Below are 23,948 nucleotides of genomic sequence, written 5' to 3' on the forward strand. Positions count from 1 at the left end.
GAAGACAAATATTCATCCTCAAACAAAATTACCTACATAATTTAGAGAATATGAAATTCTTTATTTAAAAAATTTAAAAAAACGTAATAAGTTAGTTATTTCCCCAAAAGATCAACATTTCGTAAAAAAAGATACTGATGCAGTTTTTCAATGCTAAACTTTAATTCAGTTATGTTCAGAGATCAATTATATTATTTTTTCCATGTTATCCCTCAAGCAAATCAAAAAGAATAAATCAGTCCAACAAACTTTTTCGATACTGTAGCATCATGAACTTTCTCCATGACCTTTACTTTTTTCAAATGTCACCAGTCTGTTTAAGTTCTTCTCAATCTCGTAAAATGGGCACTCTACACCTTTCGTTAAGGTAGGGGGCCTTGTGAGAGACAGATTCATATACATAACTATTAAATGTTATTCAAGCTTTATTTCTCCAAATGCAACTTTTGTCTTTCATTGGATTTATCCCTCATTACCTCATAAACTCGCATTTCTTTCAAGCTCCATGCCCCAAGTCCCTGCTTCCTCACAGATCCAAGCTGGATGCTAAATCTCTACGCAACCATTTTTGCCATTTATAGGACATGCCAAGTCTTGATTTACAGAACTTATTTCTGTCCACAACACCTGTCTGCAGGCAGAGAGCGTTGATCCTCGAGGGCTCCATCAGATCTGAGGCAGCAGCACCGATTAGACCTTCATCCATCATGGTTTGTGTGTGTGTGTGTGTGTGTGTGTGTGAGTCGTGCCAGGGCAACACAAGCAGTTCTTCTGCTGTGATATCACCTTATTTTCACAAAGCCACTGTAACATGGTAACTGCTTCACACCTCATTTTCTCTGGCAGAGAACTGCAGAAACACAAAGAAGAAAAGTTGACCTGTCAGTGAGCACAACCACAGTCTGTCCATAAACTGAAACCTTAACTTTAAACCTGTTGGTAAACAGTCACATTTTTGTCTTCGTAAAGACCCTACAGAAAGGAGGCAAGTGAAAAAACAACTGGTGCTTCATTTTTTGATCTTAATATTTTGTAAAAACAGGGGAACAAAATGTTTTGCAAGCATAATCTTTCTAAATTCCTAATAAAAATGTATTTTCATCTGTGAAATGCTGAAAAACGTAATCAATTGCTAAAACACACATGAACTAAATATTAAGTAAGGAACTTGGGAATATGATCCCGGCAAACCCTTTACTACACCAATTTAATTTTCACTGGCCCAGGGCTTTCGTACAATTTCACTAGCATGTACAGATTAGACAGATAATAATAGCTTAGATTTATATAGCGCCTTTCATGAGACCCGAGGTCGCGTTACAAAGAAGAACAGGGCAAAACAAACATAAGTAAAAAGGCAGTCAGACAAAACAACAAATAGATTAGGGGCCAAAGGTCTTAGTAAATAGATGGGTCTTGAGGGCCCTTTTGAAGGCGTCAAGCGTGGGGATGTTGCGGATCTCCGCAGGGAGAGCGTTCCAGAGGGTGGGGGCTGCCACGCTGAAGGCTCTGTCCCCTAAGGTTTGCAGTTTGGTGCGGGGGGTGGTAAGCAGGCCAGAGTCTGAAGACCGCAGGTTCCGGGGTGGGGCATGTGGGCGGAGGAGGTCCGATAAGTACTGGGGGGCATGGGCATGGAGGGACTTGTAGGTGAGGAGGAGGATTTTGTATGAGATGCGGGACTTGACTGGCAACCAGTGGAGGTGGATGAGGGTGGGAGTATACTCATTCCACATACTTTCAGGTAGAGACTTCATTCTAACTTTAAAATGATCACAAGACCTTCAGCTATAAAACTTGTTCTTCAGATTTTTCATATCTTTTACACTTTGAGATATTTAACTTAGTTTGGAGCTTGGTATAGAGGCCTTCTTCAGATTTTAACATTAGTGTGTATTGCGCAGCTCGTTAAGTTTAGAGTGCGTGATGTCCCAGCTAGAGTACACTTCAGACGCTTAGGGTCCTTGACATGCTTCACGCGTTGACATTTCACCGAAAGCAGCTACCATTTTTAAACTATAGTTAGAAATGTAAGAGGTTTATTTCTCATTCAAAACAATGGAAAGGCTCTCCTTTCACAGCACATCTCCATGGAACCCTTTGATCTCTGGGCTCACTACACAGGTGTTTGATAACATCGTCACCATGGTAACCTTTGATCTCTGGGCTTACACACACAGGTGTTTGATAACATTCATACTACTTACATTTCATATCTAACTCCTTCAGCCTACTTTCAGCTACAGAAACCATTCAACTATTAAATTATTCAGCTATTTCAGGACATTGAGGCCATACATGTTGTTTATACCTTTTTTAGACCTTTTCTTTTAAATATTAAGCTTCTTCACTATTTTTCCTACTCTTCCAGTTTAACATTTCACTTTCAAGTTTTCTACAAAGTCATTGCAATGCATTTGAGCTGTAACAATTTGATTCAAATCATTTCACTTTTCTGCATTTCTCCGCTAAGTTCAGCAACACACTTACATGTTTTTTGTAGCTAAAAGCAGCTACAGAGACCATTAAACTAATAACATATTCAGCTTTCTCTGCAAAATTCAGCAACAAATGTACACAGTTTACAGCATTCACATGCATTTTCAGCAGGAAATGCATTTTCTATTTAACTATGTACAACACCTTAGGCAGAACATCAGCATAAAGAGAAACTAAAACATTATATAGCGTGTAAGAAAATGGATGTCTTATTGTCTAAAACAAGATTACTTTTAAGTCCATCTTCTTATATCTGTGTGCATCACGTATCCATGCCGTTCGACATTTGGATCAAAGCCATCATTTCAGATTAAAGCTAGCAGAGAGAGGAGAAGATAGATCTGCTGTCTTATTAGAGTCTCTAACAGTGCACTTTTGCTATGAACAAACATCAAATATCTTTCCACACCTTCCAACAGCACACACACTTTGAATCTTTTAGATTTATGAGTTGAATGTTTCAGGTGAGTGTTGTTTTATGTTGTGAGTCTGCCAGAACAGAGAATCCTGATTAACCTTCTGCACCTCTTTTCTCTTATCATTTTTAAGATGATAAATTTGAACATTTCAGAGGTTGTTAATAATCGATAACAAACCGCTGCGAAGCATAATATCACCGTTGCTAAGGTGGATCAAGGGAGAGAGAGAAGAGGTTAAAAAAACATAGCGACATAGCATACAAAATCATCTGGAACATTCTTTAATGTATTTTCCTACTCCTTTTTTTTGTCCTCTATTTTATTTTGTGTTATAACGTCATTGTGACCAATACAAAATTGTATTTTTTGGGTTTTAAAAAAGAAGAGTAAATATTTATACTAATTTGCATTTGACAGGGGAAGACACAAAGGACTCCCATCGGCATCCTGTGGGTTCCTCTGTGTCAAATCTAACATGAACATGCTAATAGAGATGTAAATTAAACAAAACACAAGTCTGTATATATTACTGTATACTCACAGAGACATTATTGAACCCAGCTGCCATCGGATGGGTTTGCACTGAAGGAATCTCCACATGATCATTCTGAAATGAACACATAATTATCCATGAATCTGACACAATAAATAAAAAGTAGATTCATTTCTCATTATCATTAATTAAGCCTATATTACGTTTTTTGATAACTGTGAAACAAAATATGTTCGTTGATCCATTTTCTAAGTCTGATCCAAATAGTTTTCTTAAGAACAGGTGAATCAAATCAAATCAGTTTTTATTTATATAGCACATTTAAAAACGATTTTTGGTCGAGCCAAAAGTGCAAGATTCAAACTTTACGAAAAATCATTCTAACGGAAACTCTGCCGCACGGTTCCCTCGTCCCTTGGAAGAGGCGGAGAGGTGGGTGTTTTTCATCTTCTGGTGGACTACCGGGGAGATTTACAGCAGGAGCACATGCTTGCCTCGGGGAGGGAGAAAAAGAGAAACAGCCAGAGCCCTGCCTCTCACCACCTCTGCTGCTAAATCCACCACGGAGAATAAACACAAGGGCAACCATGCTCGGGAAGTCTTCTTCGCTGCTTTTGGTGTATTTTGTGGTGGAGGTACAGCGCCACTTACAGGCCCGGCATAAATACTATAGTGTCTCCAGTAGGTCAAGCGGTCTCGTGTGACACGTTTATTGAGCCGATTGCGTGTGAACGGAAGACTTTTTTGATATCGAATTCGGTTCATTTTCGTTTCCGTTCCCGTGTAAATGGGGCCTAAAAGATAAAAACGACTTGGTCTTAGCCAATAGTCTTATTTTAAAAAAGCAGGTTTTGACTACGGTGCTGACCTGCTTATGAAATTAAAAGTGCTATTGAAGGTCACTCTAAGGTTCATGACAGAGGGGAGGATGTTTTTATTGAGAGAGCCCAGAATATCAACCGGAGAGGCTAGAGGTTGGGGTCCAAAAAAGATGACCTCTGTCTTGCTCTTGTTGAGGTTAAGGTGAAGAAAGATATTAGAACAATATTACAATCCAGATGTTTGTTGCTGTAAGACTGACTTTGGCCACAAGAGGCTGAAAAGCGTTCATGTTTTCTTTCAGGTCAGCATTTATTTCCACATGTTCAACAGTTTCTTTTTTTTCTCCTAACTAATATAAATGTTTCTGCTGAAACTTTGTTTGTACCTGTTCTTAAGTCCTTAAAAAAAAGATTTAAAAAGTTTGAAATGTACTCTCAGGGTTTCCGTAGACCATGTATTTTAAAGTGTGCTGCTATAAATGTCTCAAGCAATTAAATGTTTTTTCTCCTTATATGAAACCAAAAAGATTGCATGTGTCGTATTGAGCATATGTTGTGATTTGGGATTTGAATTACTCAGAGGAAGGATGGCCAAATCCACAAACAGAAGATCCAAGCAATACATCTGAATTATCAATTGATATGCATCATACAAATGTGAGGTGTGAATATCGGATGAACTCACTGTGAGTTCTCTATCATATGAATTATTACTGAAGCCAGCGCTATCCAAGGAGGATGATGCTGGAGCGGTCCCAGCCTGGTCTGTCCGTCTGGTCCGCAGGTAAAAAAACAGGAATGCGATCATTGTGCCGATCAGCAACAGGGTCACGATGACTGACGCTGCGATGCCTCCTGCGTTGTCATGCTTTGGTTGGGCTGCAGGGAACATGGAAAATATTTTGTTTTCAGTCTACTAAACGATATGGTTAGGACAATGGGAATTCAGACAGGGCAACAATGCTGGTTTAGCATTTTAAGCTAGGTGACAAATGCTGACAAAAAGACAAACTCCTTTAATGCTGAATGTTTTAAAAGACAATCTTTAAACCTCAGATACATACATACAAGTTTGCACGGTGGTTTTTAAAATAGTAGTGAAGCAAATGGACAACAATCTATGCAAAACCACATGTTAATTAGGACCTTTACTGGTGCTGGTAGGCAGATATTTCTATTTCAGTCAAGCCAAGCTAGCCGGTTTCCCATAATTCCAGTCTTATTGCTAAGCTAGGCTATCCTGCTACTAGCTGTAGCTTCACTTCGTCAATCAATCTTTTCTACAAAGTACCTTAGTATTTTACTAAAACATTCAGCAACAAACAATAACAAATTATCTGTGCACATGAGCAGTTAGCCGTTAGCAGCTAAAACACGCCAATTGTTGTTGTTCTTACTTACTTAGTGAATCCGTGACTTCTTTAGCGCAGTTGACTCCGACGGTGTACTCAATGTCATCCAGAGCTACAACTCCTGTAGTGCCTTTGATTCCTTCAAACACAATCTGTAAACAACAACATGTACACAATGACTCCATGACTGTCCAATGTAAGATATTTAACTATGTGCAGAAGTCCATGTACCTAAATAAGCTTATATACAGAGTTAGAAGCACTAAGTAGTCAATAGGTATATTTGGTGTTTCCTGGCAACTGAGAATCTGACCTGGTATTCCTCGGCAGATGTTATGTTGATGTCAAAGCGTTTCCACGGTCCTCCATGATCGCTCACCCCCAGCAGCTGATTGAGAACACCTTCAGACAGCCTCCACACCTTCAGCTGGCTTTCCGCTGCATACATATTTAAGAAGAGGGAAATATGCAAGTGTTACAAAATACCAAGGGAAATGCACATCTATATTTTACAATGACACTGATTCTTACATGACTGTTGTTTGTAGACCCAGAATTTTAGGCAGGTGCCCTTGGTCGGGGGCAGGTGAGGGCTCAGCAACTGAGCATTTTCATTGGCTGCAGTCCGGTTGCTGCTTGAGAGGAACAGGAAGTGGCCTGGCGAAAAAGTAATGGAACTTTTTTAATCACAAATTCACCCTTAAAACTTGGATAGGCAGGTATTGGAAAGCACAAAAAAACGTCAGCATCTGAAATTACAGCCCTCGTCCTGCTGTTCTCCTGAGCCAGTCCTAACAGACGAGTGTGAGAATATGAGAACACTTAATACAGTAACCTGTAGGCCTACTCGTTAATTAAAAAAATCAACATTATCGTGATACTGTTGGTGTTTTCTTTGCAAACTTAGATTTTCAGGCTGCATTTAGGTACAATAGGAGTCAAGCCTATAAGAGATTACTACAAGTTTAAGCCATCTGCCAGGCTAAACAGTTAGCTCAAAGCTACAGCAAAGCCAAGGCTATGGTTAGCAGAAGGCTAAACTATTTGAGAGATAACTTTTGTTGTTAATATACAAGTAGCAACATATTCTTTACATCCTTGATTGTCAGACAAAATTCTTGATAAGTCTATCTTCTTTTTTTTGTGCTCTCCTTTAAATGTAGGCCTTTATTGCCACTGCTGTGATAGCAACTTTTTTATCAGGTTTTTCCACCGTTGAACAAGCTTCTACATTTGAAGCATTTAGCACATCATCCAAAGTCAGCGCACCTCTCTCAGTGCCCAGACTGTGGTCTTCAGGCGGGGTGGGGTAGTGGCTCTCCGCCTCCCGACTTGTCCGCTCCCAGTCCAGTTTGTCCACTTTGACATTCTGAGTGTTGCTCCAGCTACACATCCCCCTCTCCAGAGTGCATTTAGAACCTGATATATTTGTATAGAACAAGAAAAACAATTAGTAGAAGGCTCCTCTATTACTCACAGGGGCTTGCCAACAATGTTGTTTAATTTTCAAGTCTGTTGTGTATCTCCTTCAGTTCACTAGGGCTGCTACAAACCGTGATTTTCACATGGGTAATCTGAAAGGGAGATGTCGTCCACTGCAATGTGAGTGTTATCGCCTCCTGCTCCGACTACCTCAAACTCCAGCTGCAGAGTATAAGTGAAAGAAAATCTCATCATCTTGTTTAAACTGACAAACACGACATCCTACATATACATATGGAATTTTGAAGGATTTCCAAATGGGAAAGTGAACGCAGTTTCTTTACATTGTATGCAATACTTTTAGTGTTTCAAGTCTATAATTGTAAATCTCTCTCACACATAAGTCGTAGAACACTTGACCCTAACCCTAATAATGCCTATTTGGGTGTGGCAAAGTCAAAGGAGAATTGATCCGCTCATCACTGAAAGGGTTTTGCGTATCAATCTCTCTTGGCCCGTTGTGTTATTGTTCTCGATTTGAAATCAACAAAGCTCCCTTTATACAATGCAAAAACGTTTACTTGGTCCCGTTTCTCTATCAAAATGCTCTGCTGCGCCCAAATTATGCACCATTTAATTTGCAAATGTGGAATTGAACCTGCTTAGGACGTGCTCTTGCGCTATTCACTTTAGAACATGCCCTAAAGATTGATTAAATAGTGCCTGAGGACTTTTATAGTCTGACTCCGGCTATATGTTTTGGGGTTTTTCTTTATAAAATAGTTATACAATAGTTCCAGCGGCCTTATACCTGCCAGTCCTCAAGGTCACTTGTGATATTGCCGTTGCCATGGCGCCAGACATCTCCCTGGTCCAGATTGTCAGAGAAAATGCTGACCCTTTCTCCTTTCACCGGCTTCATGTACAATTTTAGAGAACCTGCAAAGTACACAAAGGTATATTGATATTAGAATTGTTTGTTGTATTTTTTGTGTCTGTTTTAGTGTGTGGTTGTGCGTGTAGGTGTCTTACCAGGATTCTTTCCTCCCATGTGATACCAGAAACTGACACACACAGTCTTGGCGATTCCTTGTCGAACAGGTGATGTAAGGACTGTTGTTCCACTAGCAGGAAGGATGTTCACTCCGGTGTTAGCCATCATGTAGAAACCTGAGCAACCAACAAATTCATTTTTCACTCACTTAGTAAGTATTAAAATGTTACTTACACTAAATGTGATTCTTTAATTTTCTCTTACCCAGTTCAGTCTCCAGAGTGTGGTCAGTCTTGGGTCCGCTCCCCGTGGCGCTGAGTCCCCTGCGGTACAGCCAGTGACCCGGACCAGAGCTGCTGTATCCACACCGCTGGCCTTCAAAGGAGCACTTCTTGGGCACGGTGCACGGTCCTTCAAGGAACGTCACATCGTCAATGGCAACTCGCCCGTCAAAACCGGAGCGAACCGCTTCAAACATCAGCTGTTGGGAGAGGGTAGAAAAGGAAATGTTTTAAATGTGGCATTGTACAGTATTATTCTGTGGCTCTACCCAAGCTTTCTTCCATTTGCCCCATTGAATGTGGGGTTTCTTTCGGGAGTCAGCTGTGAGGGTCTAAGGACAGAGGGTATGCTCTACACCAGGGATGTCCAACCAGTCGATCGCGATCCACCGGTCGATCGCGGGGAGATTCCCAGTCGATCGCGAGATGTGTCTAAAAATAGAACAACAATATTCTGTTTTATCGAAAATGTCCTATAACATAATCTTCCTGTGCCAGAATAATGCACTTGAACGCATCAAAGCTTTGTGATTGGCCGGCGTGACCCCATGTGTCGGGGCGTGGCTGGTGGGCAGTGCACTAGTTAGCTGACGTTGTCCGTATCAACTGGAGTGACAGTCCGCACACACACACACAAGACCGCAATTATGGCAGATGCAAAAAAGCCCAAAATATATAATTTTCACTCCGAGTGGGAGGATGATTATTTTTGTATCTATTCCAATTCAAAGTCCATCTGTCTCATCTGCAATGCGAGCGTGGCTTTATCGAAGAAGGGTCATTTAGGAGCGGCATTTCAAAACAGTGCACAAACGCTACGAGACGGAATTCCCTCCTAATTCTGCACTACGCTCCCAAAAGGGGAGGGGCCTGAAAGGACAGCTAAATGCACGGCAGTCCATTTTCACCAGGCCCAACAACAAGAGCAAGGCTGCTACCATAGCATCTTATCGTGTCAGTCACGTTCTTGAGGAACACATGAAGTCTTTCAAAGACAGCGAAGTTGTGAAAGAAGCATTCCTGGAGGCTGTCGACGCGCTTTTTGGGGACAGTAAAAATAACAGTAGCATTTCAACAGGTTTTTGATATAATAAAAACTCAAGTTAGATACCGTTATTAATCAGCTGTAAGTTTTTGTTTGTTTGAACTTATTCATTATAATTATTGTACAATGGTATAAGAATGCAAACTTAAATTGATTATAGTCTATCATCAATTCAGGTTAAGAAACTAGAGTTGCTTGCATCCTATTTTAAAGGCATTTCTTTTTATACTCTACTAAAATGCAACAAAAAAAGGGTTTGATTCTATTAATTTTGTCTTTTTTATTACACTGTTGCAGCAGATTCCTGAGTAGCTTCAGATCTGAGTTGTCTTATTAGTAAGCCTAATTTATACGTTTGTAGCAACACTATTTTTATATAATGGCAAAGAAAGGGTTCAAGTCTTTTCTTTTTTCCCTGTGTCATATGTGGCAGCACTGTCCAATGTTTCTTGAAAACATTACCCACTGTAGTATGTGACGTGTGAATAAACTCCAACTCTGTATCAACAACACTGTTGTGTAACTTCAGTTAAATACTTGTATGTGTGTAGATTAGAAAGAGGTAAGATAAAGGATCTGCAGTATTTTATGAAGTATTCATCGTACAAAGGTCAGTGTGTATTCACCTGGTAGCAGGCTGTCAGTAATGGCTACGCCTCTCTGTGGACTGGTAGATCTCGGCAGACTGGCAACTTTAAAAGTAGCTCTCGGTTCAAAAAAGGTTGGGCACCCCTGCTCTACACACTGAAAAGACCGCTGAGACAAAGTGATATTTATTTTTCTTTGTAATAGTATCCTGGCAAAACCTCTTTTAAACATGAGATGAGCACATAAGAGAAAACTATTTAAAATGTATAAAATGGACCACTAAAATGTGTCTCTGTCCTCTGAGGGCTTCCGTATAAAGCTCTGTGAAGTTTCAATGATTTTTCAAACACTGTTTTGTTATTTAAGTCTGACTGTACTTATTCCATACCCTGAAGTCTATGAGTTGGTGGGGTACGGGGCAGTGTGCCTCGTGCCACTCGTTGCCATGAGCTGCACTGCGGGTCCACAGGATGTTTTCATAACCGTCGTTATCTAACAGCTTCACATTCAGAACACCTGGGGGGGTGAGGGTGGGAGAGGAAGTGTGAGAAGTAGGTAGGCAATGTTTCAACTCAAACCAAAATATGTGACAGTTACTCATAGAGAGGATATTTTAACAGGCAGACGGTCCTTTTGTACAATTAACTTGCTTCAGTATCCACGTTTCACTCTAAACTGCTTTTCATGTGGGCCACTGCTCACCTGTGTTGGGCCCGTAGAGTTTGTAGAAGAAGGACAGGCAGTAATCTGATGGACCTTGTAACTGAGTGAATGAAACTAAGCGTCCGAACGCACCGCGCAGAGCAGGACTCCACATGTCCACGGTGAGGCTTGTGCCTGGAAAGAAAGACAGGAAGTGAAATAACATTCAATTCAATTTTATTTAGCAGATCCCTTTATCAAAATCCACTTACAAAACACCTCTACATGACTACGGGAGAGATGACTGGTTCAGTATCTTGCACAAAGACACTTGACTATAGATATAAGTAGTATTTATATTAAACAGTGAGCATTTGGGTAGATAATGATCTCTCTTTATTGTTTAAATGTGCATGAACAGTGCCTGTAAATATAATATGTATTTTTGATTCTGATAAATGACAAATGAAAAGCTGACAGACACCCGTTACTTTGAAAATTGACAATGCTGCACAAATGTAATTATTTTTACATTAAATCATGATTACAAAAATATCCTCCAACGTTATCATTGAAACAAAGTGTATGTGTGTGTTATACCCCATACTAAAACATACATTTTAAATCCATATATAATGTTTAATTGTTTTGTTTTTAAATGAGCCTACCGATCCTGATGGTGTGGTCCATCCCATTCAGCAATGCCCAGTCAAAATCGTCACTGTTGTCCTGGTACCATCCACACAGCCCATCTTCAAAGTTACACGACAATCCTGGCCAAAAAGACAAAAAGGTTAATCAAAGATTTGAGATATTTCTCAGAAAAATATGAAAGTACTGCAAATAGTTTGCATCTACCTGTTTTAGAGTATGGGAAATAGTTAGCATTACAGCTAACAAAGCTAACGTTTTTCACTTTAATCTTGGACCATGCATCAAGTTTCAAAGTACGAGCTTCGAATGCCAGCTGGTGAACACAAAGAAAACAGAAGAGTTAGATAAAGATAGTACAGTACATTTTTTAACCAGTTTCGCAATATACAACTGTTTTCAACCAGCTGAACGTGGAAATCCGACATATTTCTAGCTCTTTTTCCATCTGCCGCTACATTATTTTACACGCATGTCCTTTTTAAAAAAAATGTAGGCCTACAGTACTTGTATTTTCCCCTAGCAGTGCAAAGAATGAGCAAAAGACCTTTTGGGGAAATTGACAATCTCGTGGGGGTTTAAAAGTTTGACTTCTTGTAGACATTTTTGGCTTTGACTCATCAGCAAAGCAAAAACATCAAACACCTAATGTTTTCATAAACCTATTAGTTAACCTTAAAGACTAAGCTCTTTTTATTTTTCAGATAAATGATACAGATCTCTGTCAAATCTCATCATCAATGCCAACATTAAATATGGAGAGTCTGAGCTGACCTGGAAGCGATCTTTTCTAAATCCAACGGGCACATTGACGTGTTGCCACGCCCCCTCCTCGGCTCCTGTCTTCCCGCTGAACTCCCACAGCTTCGGCCTTATGCCCAGCAAGCTGTCAATCACCCTGACAGACAGCTCACCTGCAGCAGAAAGTTGAAAACAAAAGAGTCGCGTTAAAATATATGAACCATGTGCAGTGGTGGATGAAGTAAAGGTAGAAATACTCTGTTGCAGTAGTAAAAATCTGGCGTTCAAAATGTTGTAAAAGTACATTTGATCTAAAATGACATAAACTAAAACTACCCATTATGGCAATTTTTGGAATAATTTGCAATCATTTAGTTTTTTCAGACGGGACTGGTGGAGCTAACTTTATTGACTCTAATACTGCATAATATTATGTCATAATTAATTAACAGTATACATTTTTGTAATAATTACATAACTCATGTTTTCAAATTAAGTGAGTAAAAAGATAAAGTAGCATAAAATGGAAATACTCTAATAATCTAGTACTGTACAAGTATGGCCGTGTGTCCTAAAAAAAGTCAGATGTGATACAAAGACATATCGAATAACAAGATGATTCATTTACCAATCTGATCTGGGATCCCAGTTAGTGCAAAGTCAAAGCTCAGGCTGCAGGCGGGGCCGGAGGGGCCCAGGAGGGGGGTCCGTGTCTGGGCCTCGGTCAGCTGCTGGCCCGGGGCTTCGGCTACGTACAGGTTCTCCTCTATGAAACATAAAAGAAACCAATATTGTAAATGTCTTGTAATTTCTTGATGGCTAGTAAATCAATATTTGGGGGTTGTTGGTTGTACCTTTGGATGTAGCATTTTCATAAAGCACCCAGCCTTGACTCCCTATGCTGGAGTCAGTCCAGCCCGAGCTGCCCTCAGTGTAAGAAAAGTCTCCTGCAGAAAGAGTCATGGAGACATCTTGATAAGAAATATACAAGAATCAAACAACTTTATAACAATGACTGCCATTATTCAATTCAGTGCATGAGACAGGGGTCAGAAAGGTCTGCGCCAACCAGTTACTTGCTTAGTTTGCTTTTAATTACAACCACATTTACAAAAACACTCATATTACAGGATTAAAAAACCAAACATGCAGATTAAGTCTAGGAATGGTCATTAACTTTTTTTAAAGGGAAGCTGAGTAAACAGAACAAATTGACGCACCACATTTGGCTTCATCCTCTGCTTTTGCACAGTCACTGTGGAAGTCACACATCTTGTCCGGTTCAGCACACGGATTCTTGGGAGGTTTAGGGAGTACTTCCAAGGAACTATTACCTGTAAAGAAGGGAATGTGAGATGGCAGCTTATGAGTCTTCACTGTTGATGTGGAAGTATTGAAGATACAAATGACTATTAAATAATTACCAGTTGAGTTGCGGCATTCAGGAGACAACACAATGCTGTCGACACCGATCCCTCCATAAGCAAAGTCTCTGATGGCTGCCATTATTAGAATCTGTAATGATGGAAAACTGAGTGAGTCAGAATCCCATACAAATATAACTCTGAATAGTTATCAGTTCTGGTCTGAAAAGCAAAAGTATAGTAGCTACCAGATTACATGTTAAACCTGTTATTAAAAATGTAAACTTTTCAAAGAATCCTTGTTCAAAGGTCCCCTATTTTACTGTTTTACATCAATATATTATAGTTCTTAGTTATATACTAAACATGTCTCTGAAGTGTTTGGCTTGAAACACCAAACAGATCATTGCAGCATCCCATAATCCCCTCTGTTTCAGCCCTGTTTCAAAAGTACTGATTCTCTGTCTGTTACTTTAGAAGAAAATAAGGAGACACTCCCCACGCCCCTCTGAGAGATATTTGGTTAAAAAGAACACAATAGCCGCGTTCACACTGCAGTACTTTTCCCACTTTAGTTCCGATATAGTTCCGAAATGTCGTGTTCACACCAAAAAGAGCCGGAACTCAAATTAGTTCATGAGAACCTTTTCACCCTCTTTTCCGTCCCTGCTAGAGAGCAGGTACTTTCGTGGGAGAAAAAGGTTCCTATGTCTGATTGGCTGGGCGGATTGCAAACCACGCCCCGTAAAACTCCAAAAAAGGTTTTGTGAAGCAGCCATTTTATTATCCTTGCATTAGCATTATTAGCATTAGCATTAGCCCAGTGCACAAACGCAGAGAGAATAATTTATGGCAACACAAAAGAAAACATGGGAGCGGTGGAGATGAGGAGATGAGGAGGTGTCGGCGTTCTGGCGATTTACTCGGAAGGCTTCGGTAGAAGCCAGTCCCTTCTGGCCTGCCAGTAAACCCAAAGCAGAAGAAGAAGAAGTGACGTCAGCGGCTCAATTAGCCTAATCCTTCCCCAGGAACTTATTTCGGTGTGAACGCGAACTAAGTTCTCATGAACCTTTGTGGGAAACGTACTGCGGTGTGAATGCGCCCAATGGTGCTCTAGGAGGAGATTCAGGTGATAAGGGGAGGGGGGGGGGGCAGGGGGGTTACCTTGGTTGGTGATTGGCTAATGGTTACACAAGCCAACAAATCGTTATGACATCATAAAGTGACCAAAATCTGATCAGCACATTTTCAGACAGGTTTTTATAGAAATGGATCAGGACAAAAAGTGAGAGAATCTTTTTCCCTGAATCTTTCAGAATCTCTTTACAAGGGGACACATGTTGATGTAGAAAAGTACGGAGCCCTGGAGGGTTCATTGAGAGAAAAATAAATAAAACGTGGCCACGCTTTAGTAACTCGTGCGCACACTTTAGTAACTCGTGCGCACGAGTTAATAAAGCATGGCCTCGTTTTATTTAAAATGAGGGATTCCTGTCCGTGACTCACATAATCTGCTGCTACCCACAGCTGTTTTATAGAAGGAAAACATCCTTCACTTTATGAAATCTCTGTGGCACCAGTGGCCTGTACTACGAAGCAGGATTTGCTATACACTATTCATTCATGAAGTATGACGCTGCGCTGTCAGCACGCGTCTCCATGTTTGTGATTGGTCAAATGTTGGTAACCCCGTCACTTTCACATGAACACACTCTAACCGGACAGAGAAACCCTGGTTGATTTGCTGAGTTGATAACCAGCTTCGTAGGACCGCTTAGCGACATCGCGTTTGTTAGGGTTAGTTAAGCCGGGTAAATCAAACATATCCAGGGTCTGTTGAACTGGCTTCGTCGTACAGGGCACTGGAGGCAGTAACGTGTAACTCAGCAGAATCTGAGAAGAGCAGCACCAGCTGCAAAGAGCGGTGCCTTTTACTGTTTACTTCACTGCGTTGCCCTTCATTAGAACCGCTGGATAGAGATCGAGGCTGCTACGTTTAACCACACACACTTCTACACACATCGAACTACCAGAGTATTCCCCCTCGTGTTATGAAGGATATGTCCTGTCACCGGGGCGCATGCTGTGTGTGTGTGTGTGTGTGTGTGTGTGTGTGTGTGTGTGTGTGTGTGTGTGTGTGTGTGTGTGTGTGTGTGTGAGTGTGCTCAGCTCCGCTCTGTGTGTGCGTGTTCGGTGTGCGTGTTCGGTGTGTTTGTGTGTGTCCGACACCCCCGGCATTTGTTTTCAAATTAACACGAACAGTAATTTACACAAATCTGGTTCTCCATAGTTATATGTGTATTCCCAAGTGAAATAAATTCGTTTAATCTTAATCTCGATGTGCTATAGTCCTGCCGGAGTGCACCGGAACGAACGATACTATCATAAACAAATGCCCACACACACACAAAACGAGGCCACGCTTTAGTAACTCGTGCGCACGCTTTAGTAACTCACGAGTTACTAAAGCGTGCGCACGAGTTACTAAAGCGTGGCCTCGTTTTATTTATTGTTCTCTCTGTGAACCCTCCAGGGCTCCGTAGAAAAGACATGAACAAGTGGATTTTGCATAATAGGTGACCTTAAAGGCTATGGCTAGCATCGATACTGTAGGTACAATCTCAGGTAAGGTACTCACTTGGAAGATGGAGTTTGTGACAATGTCCACCTCTGCCTTCACCCAAACATCGCCCAGAGCACCGCCCCTCTCCCACACCGGGGTGATCTGTCGCCCTGCCACCAGCACCGTCAGACCGCCAGACCGGGGCCCAAACTGGTGGGTGTACATCACCATCTGCAGCGGGCACATGCAGAAATAATTATCAAACTAGGTTAAGAAATACCTCGTAATTATATAAACATCAAAAGTGAAGAAAGATATCACAGTTTGTTCAATTAAATCCCCTGTCATCTTCTTTTTTCAAATTTCAACAGTATAGGCTATTGGTAGTTGTTAAGTCTGGATATTAGTAAAAAATGTTTTTGTATTATTGTTTTACACATTCGAAAAATATAATCAAATCAAATCAGTACATTTTTGTGAAATTGAAGCATTAGAGTACATTTAAAAACTCTTTTATTGAAGAAGGAATCAGCTTGAGACTCACCTTACAAGGATGTGAACTATTGGTAGGTTCCAGGCGGGGACTTTGAAAAGCGGCCCAGTCTCTTTTGAGACCCCCCTCAGGGACAGTGACATATAGGAAGTGACCTGCAATGATAATAAGGATATTCTAGTTTTAAAATGCTTTGTTTTGTTGTGTTTATGATCGTCAACCTATTTTATTTATATTTTGTACCATCACAAGGTGGCACAACACAACATAAAGTGGGACAAAATGAGCTCGAATGAAGAGTGGGATTTAAATATGTAAAACGATAAATATGCATGTGTGTTTTTGTATCAGAGTATAATACCTGTTGCACTGTTGTTGGAGTGATCCCGGCCTGGTCCTTGCAGAGGATCCGTGAGGGAGATGTTCTTCTGATTTGTTCGAACCCATAACAGGTTGGAGAATGACCTCAGGTCCCAATCACACTCACCATCCTCAAAGTCACAGATCCTGTACCCTTCTGGAGACACATTTATCACAACTCACATTAACTGTCTCGATATAACATTTACCGTGTAGATTGTATGGCGAGATGAGTCTCCTCATTACATTTAAGGAAAGTATTTGAGTCTTGAGAAGAGCTTTCCATAAGGATAGTGTCAGGGGAATTTGATGTGTCTTCCCATTATTATTGTCCAAGTCAGCAGTTTTTTATTTGGATTAGATCTTCAATATATTATGAAGAAGTCCTGTAAAATGGGTTTGTATGGAAGCAAAGAACTGCCCTGCTTGCAATAATATTTCTAATTGCGATATACTGATTTATATATCTTGAGATAACAAAGCTTGTTTTCTTGTGATAATTATATAGTTTAGTTATGTAGATGTCTTTAGACAAGATTATTTACCACCAGGAAACCACTTTTATTTTCTCGAGATCACAGGATGATTACAGAATAATTCATCATCGCATCGCATCTTAGGTCATCATTCAAAATCATAATTGAACAGTGTAAGGGAAACTTCTGTAGCAATGGAGAGTCAGGACTCAGAGAGACACGGGACGAGCAGGAGTTCTGATGTCAAACACTGAGATTTAATACAAGTATCGGCCGGAGAAATTCACATCACAAGTCACACAGTCAAAGGTTCTGACTGCTCCGGTGGGTTGCCATGTCAATTCTGACTCTCTTCTCATCTTGGCAGACCTTTAATTAGCTTCACTCAGAGTCATCCCACATATTGGGGGAAGGTGTACGTGACCACCTGGAAGCACTGAATTATCTTTATCTGACTCTAGGGCTCTTGTGACCGAGAGTTGACCGGTCATTAAACTGGCAAGGTCAGCCACAGCTGACCGTTCCCATTCCTTAAGACAGATAACAGACTTCGGCTTGGTCGTAAAACGTCAACAGGCCAAATATCTTAGGGGTAAGGAGAATTATTCTTTGACACTTAAGAGTAAAGACAAAATGAATCCCTCACAAACAGTTAGTCAAGGCCTTAAAGTGTTATTGGTGATCGGTGCTACTTCAGCTTTGAACCCGTAGCTACAGTTGTCAAAACACCATCATGCATACTGGCCGGGCACTCCTGAACTCAGTTGTTCAATGAGAAATTATAGTTTGGTTTATGGTGATAATGTGCTGATAATCTGCTTATCTCAAGATAAGGGCATAAAAAGAATATATTAGCAAGCAGAGCCAATCTTGTCTTCCATGCTGTATATACCACAAAGTGTTGAACTGCCTCTTAAATCTCTTGTTTTTACAGACTCTAATGTTTGTAGTTTGTACAGATTTCTTCACATTTTCTGTCCTCACCACAGTTCTTCTCATCAGTCCCGTCACCACAGTCGTCGCTGCCGTCACAGAGCTGCTGCCGCTCCACGCAGCCCCCCCGCAAACAATGCAACCCAGGGGGACACCCAGGGAGTGGTGCTGATGACGTAATGAGAGAAAAAACAACATCAAAATAATCATTCCGTCATCAGGGCTCTGCAATTACATTTGAGCAACTTACTCATGTATTATAATTCATTCCAAACTTTTTTCACCGAGGGCCACATACAGAAAGATATACGAAGAGCTGGGCCACTCACTAGAGGTATTTTGCCTCATAAATTCTGTTATAAGTTGGAAAAGTCAATCCAATGTAGGTAAATTATTCTTGAAACTTGAAAATGCTGTAAGAAAAAAACAGCTCACAGCTCTCAAGAGGGTTTAATTAATTTTGTTAGCAACTCATTCCTTAAAATAGAAGCTTTAGATTGCTTATAAGAAGAGGAAATATGAAGGGTATATTTTAAGGTTGTTTCAAATTTGTTATTGGGCTTTTTTCTTATCAACTTAGATTTGTTAGAACATGTTGTCAACTTTAATTGACTGAATTTATTTGAAAATTGGGCTTATTAACATATGAATACTGTGTAACTTATGTATTTAAGAAGTACAATATAAGACAATCAGAAGTTTATTATACTTAAGTCATTATACTTTTTTAATTTGCTGAGTGAGGGCCGATTCAAAATGGTCCGCGGGCCGCTTTTGGCCTCCGTGCCGTAGTTTGGACACCCCTGCTCTATAGTAAGGCATGTACTGCCCATGATTAGATCATTTAGACTCACAGGGCAAAGGCAAAGCACAGTCCAGGAACTCCAGCTGGTCCACTGACACATCTCCTCTTCGCCCCTCGGAGCGCTGCGAGTGAAGACGGATTTGGAAAGATGTGGGAATACGTCCCAGAAAGATGGTTGCCTCCCTCCAGCCATGCACACTGGTGGCCTCCGGACGCCACACTACGGCATCCTGGGAGTCCTGGTGAAGGATGGACGCCCACAAGGGAATAGAGCCCAGACCTGAGTGACCTATGGGTTAAATATTTTATTAGTAAGACAGCTGCTAGGGAAATTAAATCTCAGTGTTCACAACAATTAATAAGTCTGATAAAAAAGAATTGTGTAAACTGAGGTCAAGGGCGTAGAGTCAGTCGAATTAAGAGTTATTAGATACATTACAAGACATAAAGTAAAACCAAAATATGGAAGCCCTGAGAGTAAAAGTGGTCTGATCAAAATTGCACAGGTAAAAAAAACAAGTTTTTCCAAAAGAATCCTTCCTAGAGTTCCCAAATTGTATGTCATTTTAAATGTCTCTTCTTCTGTGATTGCAGATGAGTTATTGTTTTTGTCAGAATAAGCATTTGTTGTTCTTATTATCATTTCGGCCACAAAACGGACCAAGAACATTAATTTTAGAAAACCTATCCTGGAAAAAACATGTCTTCACTTGTTTTTAGTTCATAACAATAAAGAAGAAAACCATTAAGATCAGACTTGATAAATGAATCAACTGTTTTCTTTCTTCTTGCCTCTCATGGGCTTCCGCAGATAAATAACCATAACCCTAATACATATAAACGCTGTGAGTCAAATCAATATGAAATCCCATAATATTTCTTATTAGATTAAAAAGTATAACCCGTAGTTATTAATAGTTGTTACCTGAGTCCCACAGGAAGTATCTGAGCCGAAGACGACATGTTTGTGAAGACTGCTTCATCTGTGGAGAGATTAACACTGCAGGGCTGAGAGACTCTGTCGTCACCGCACTCACTCCCATAAACCAACCTGTGGGAATATGAAACGTACAGGGCACTGTTTTAATAATAATATAATAATAATAATCAGACATCATACATTTACCTCAGCTCTATTTTGTTATGTTATAACCAAAAATGGCTGATGTAAATTGAAGTGCTGGGAATATATTGTTGTTAAACTCACAGGGCAGAGAGGGGTGTATACTGTATACAATCAAATCCAACTTTATTTATATAGCACATTTAAAAACAACAGAGTTGACCAAAGTGCTGTACATCAATACATATATAAAAAAGCAGCATAAAGACATTTAGACAAAAATAAACTAATGTAAAAGCATGAGACAATAAAACCATACTTATAGCCACAGACTGAAAACCCTCATACATGATGTAAAAACATTTAAAAACACAACTAAATATACGTGGTCTGTAAAAGCACGGGAGAACAAGTAGGTCTTTAAACGAGATTTAAAAACAGGCAAAGTGGGAGCAAGTCTGATCATATACAACATGAGGTTAGTATTTAACTTTACCCGTAGCTGTCCCGGTGGTGTAGTCAGAGGACGGCCCGCTGACAGGCAGCTCCCCCTCCCCTCTCTGACGTCTCTCCCAGCTGTACACTGATGCTTTCAAGGACTCGTCAGTCCATCCACACATCCCCGCTTCTTCAAAGTCACACCCAAACGCGGTTCCACTGTAGCCTGGAGAGGTAGGTTTAAATGTTTTGTAATTGACAGAAGATGTTTGTAATTTATTTCAGCAATTCTCAGATTAAATAAGTGCATTAAATTCACATAAATGTATGAGATCAGGTCCCTGAAGATACTCTCGACAAGCAAAGAGGAGAATATGTTAAAATAAACATCTGTGGATTGAGCTCAGAGCAGAATATATGCATTAGCTTACCACAGTCTTGTTCATCGCTGCAGCCGTCACAGTTGCACACAAAGTCACATTTCACCTCAGGAGTCACACATGGATCAGCCACAAAGCAATTCACTGTGTAATGACATAAAATACAAATAAAAGTAGTTTTTTTCTGAATAGTGGTGTCCTTTTAGTGTGTGAGAATAGATATATACATTAAAGTAGACTGTTGTAATAACAGATGGTCTGGGAGGACAAATACAATCTTTACTCAACGTCCACTTCTCTTTAAAGCCTTTGATCGTATAACACAGTCTTCTATTTATTTTTACTCCTGCAACCTTATGGACTTTAGGACTAAAAACATATCTTTAAGTTCAAGGCTTATCTCTGTATTGAAACCACAATAAAAAACCTACCAATTGGCCAACATCACAAGCTGATCAAGATAGAGTGATAAGGTAAAAAGCTCCAGAACAAGCCAGTTAGGGAGTGGAGATTTGTTCTGTGGACTTCATTAAATCAACCATCAGACCCAACAGAATTTATGAGCTTGAGAAAAGTACAGGTTATTTATTTAGAAAATTAGAAAAATTGTGTTATTTAATATTGTAGTTATTTCATAACTGTCAAAAGCTTTATGGCGACACTCTGGCGACACTAAGGTGACAGGCTCAAAGGACAGAGAGAAAGTTCGCAGCAGCAAAATGACATCCGTCCATCCAAAGGTCTCTGATTAACACCCAAGGGTTCACGTTTCATAATGAGGTCATTTCCAGTTGTCGAATATAGAGCTAAAAGCAGAGTTTGTGTTGACTCTGATCAAATAAAAATATACTTTTTTTTAATGTACCGGTATTTATATTGTTTGATGTTTCATTTTAATAAGAATAAAAGGTTAATGTTGAGAATTAATATAATTGTAATTTATATATATATATATATATATATATATATTTATAGTTAATGAATAATGTTGTTCTCAATTATTCTATAATCTAAGTCTTTATTAATTATTTACTTGTTTTAATTAATTTAATATCGTTCTGTTTTTGGTAATATATTAGTTTTTGTATTTTGCATAAAAACTACGATTGGGGCTATTTATTTTTGATATGTTATACAGTATATTGATACATATATATTGATATTTGTCAATTTATTGTAAGAATGCAAAGAAATTCAGAAGATTTATGAATTTTAACGTGGTAAAAATAGTCATTACATGAGGGATTAAAGACAACAGATTGAGGGCGTCAGCATTTTTCAAAATGTTCTAAGGTCCTATAATATGTTTATAATACATTTTATTGCTCAAATACATACACTCACTCCTGTCAAAATTGTCATTGAAACTCATTACTTGTATCACTTTCTTATCCCACGGCCATTATAGCATATATATCAGGCTTTACATTTAGGGTCCTGGAATCACAATTGTACTTTTTACTCATTTATTTTTCAATATTTTACAATTATTTGCCTTATTGGGCAAATATGTATTTTCTTGTTTTGTTTACAAAAAAAAAAAAAGCATAAAAAAATGTATGCTGATCATAGATATATCCTGGACTCTAGCATTTGGTAGACAATAAATATTATGTTTGTGTTTATTTATTTTTATCCCGTAAAAAAGGGATTGAAATTCTGAAAATGAGTTAACATTTGGTACTGATAACCAGGACTGTATAAAAAAGTAAAACAGTGAAAGTGGAAAAATTATATTTATTTATCATTTTATTTAAGATTTTGGATGTGGCATACATTTGTATCCTCATCAGATTTTGTGTATTGATCATAGTTCATTCACAAGTTCATTCTTGACTTTTGAATGAATTAGATTCGGTGGTTTAGTTTCATTAGCTTTAGAAGTTTAAATATAATTGAGGTTTGTCGCCTTTTTAGGGCGTGTTCTAAGCGTTTTAACATTAGTACTCATGTACACCATACTTCTCTCTCAAACCAAAAGCTAAGATAGACCCAGCCACCAGCAGCACCTTTAAGTCTACATGAAGTGTTACTTAAACTTAGTGTGAACTGTGTGAATGTGTTCTTACCAATCTGCAGAGTCAGCAGCAGGACGAGGGCCGGGCTCCTCCAGAGGAACATCTTCTTTTCCCTTCTCTTCACCTGACCAGTCTGGAGGTCTGAACGCAGCCAGGAGTCTTTGGGAGTTCACTCTGACCTCTTCTCGCATTCCAAGAGATAACACCTGAACTTTAAATTCTCCCAGCATGCAACTGCAACCAAGCATCATAAAACAATTTCCTCCAACCAGCAGAGTTCCACAGTATACACATCCGTATATTGCACAATAACTGAAGTAGACACAGTTGTATTCTATATAAACACATTTACAGCTATATTATCCTTCTGTTCACCTTGATTTACCTCCATTAGGAGATCACTGAGTCTCACAAGTGCATTGTCTAATGGAACTTTTATACGAGCCATTTGTTTCTTGCTATATCTAGTTTTATATAGGTTTTACCAGGAAAGTCTTTCTAAGTTACTTTTTTTTTTATTAACTATGTTATACAGGTGGATACAGTCGCATAAATTACCCACCTGCCATAAATTCACAGAAAACTAACTTGGAAAAATTATCCGTATTCCATTATGAAGACAAAATCAACATGTTCAAGGTCATCTGTAAACAAGAAGAATATGTTAAGCCACAATCAGCGTAAAGATTAGAAGCGAAAACAAACTGCAAGCTTTGCTGCAACAATGTAAAAAACCCACCCACACTCCACAGCTGTTAGGATTTACAATGGCATCTTGCATATGTGACACATTGAGGTGTGAAATTTGATATTGTGATTGAACAAACATCTCGTGCAAATTGAGTGTGCAGCATCTAAACAGTCCCCTCCAGTGGCGTTGAAGAATGGAGCCGTTACCATGAATGCATCATTGAAACCAGCACACTAGCAAATGTTTATATTTATTAGGTTGCTTGACGGCATGTTTCACTTTTGATGGGACGGTTCTCCCTGCTTCCATTCTTTGTGCTGATGCTAGCTTAAAATGAACTTTTAGCATTCAGTTTGTTTTATTATGCCAATATCTAAGGTGTTGTCTTGTAAATGTACCAATTTAATATCTGACTAATT

General features: G+C 39.5%; 1 protein-coding gene across 1 annotated transcript; it reads right to left on the bottom strand.

Moving 5' to 3' along the window:
- Positions 1–143: 143 nt before the first annotated feature.
- Positions 144–23,001, bottom strand: mamdc4 (MAM domain containing 4). Its single transcript, XM_034096195.2, has 29 exons — positions 22,890–23,001; positions 20,872–20,964; positions 20,499–20,666; positions 19,865–19,990; positions 18,989–19,228; positions 18,186–18,302; positions 16,727–16,882; positions 16,417–16,520; positions 15,948–16,103; positions 13,370–13,460; positions 13,166–13,279; positions 12,800–12,892; positions 12,574–12,711; positions 11,979–12,118; positions 11,412–11,520; positions 11,222–11,326; positions 10,614–10,748; positions 10,300–10,427; positions 8,262–8,478; positions 8,036–8,173; positions 7,815–7,942; positions 7,135–7,225; positions 6,851–7,000; positions 6,113–6,238; positions 5,895–6,019; positions 5,631–5,733; positions 4,915–5,108; positions 3,457–3,522; positions 144–850 (listed from the first exon to the last, which is right to left on the bottom strand). The coding sequence occupies exons 1-29, from the start codon at positions 22,939–22,941 to the stop codon at positions 824–826; spliced, it is 3,630 nt and encodes a 1,209-aa protein (XP_033952086.1). The 5' UTR covers positions 22,942–23,001; the 3' UTR covers positions 144–823.
- Between the last annotated feature and the right edge of the window lie 947 nt (positions 23,002–23,948).

The sequence above is a fragment of the Pseudochaenichthys georgianus genome, chromosome 12 (genome assembly GCF_902827115.2).
Source record: "Pseudochaenichthys georgianus chromosome 12, fPseGeo1.2, whole genome shotgun sequence".
Taxonomy (NCBI): domain Eukaryota; kingdom Metazoa; phylum Chordata; class Actinopteri; order Perciformes; family Channichthyidae; genus Pseudochaenichthys; species Pseudochaenichthys georgianus.

Excerpts from the sequence above, each read along its gene's own strand:
- mamdc4 (XM_034096195.2), bottom strand. The coding sequence starts at position 22,941 with ATGTTCCTCTGGAGGAGCCCGGCCCTCGTCCTGCTGCTGACTCTGCAG. Across the intron at positions 18,303-18,988 it reads CTGTGCTTTGCCTTTGCCCT|CACCACTCCCTGGGTGTCCC; the intron begins GTGAGTCTAAAT and ends TTACGTCATCAG. Across the intron at positions 13,280-13,369 it reads TGAATGCCGCAACTCAACTG|GTAATAGTTCCTTGGAAGTA; the intron begins GTAATTATTTAA and ends CCTTCTTTACAG.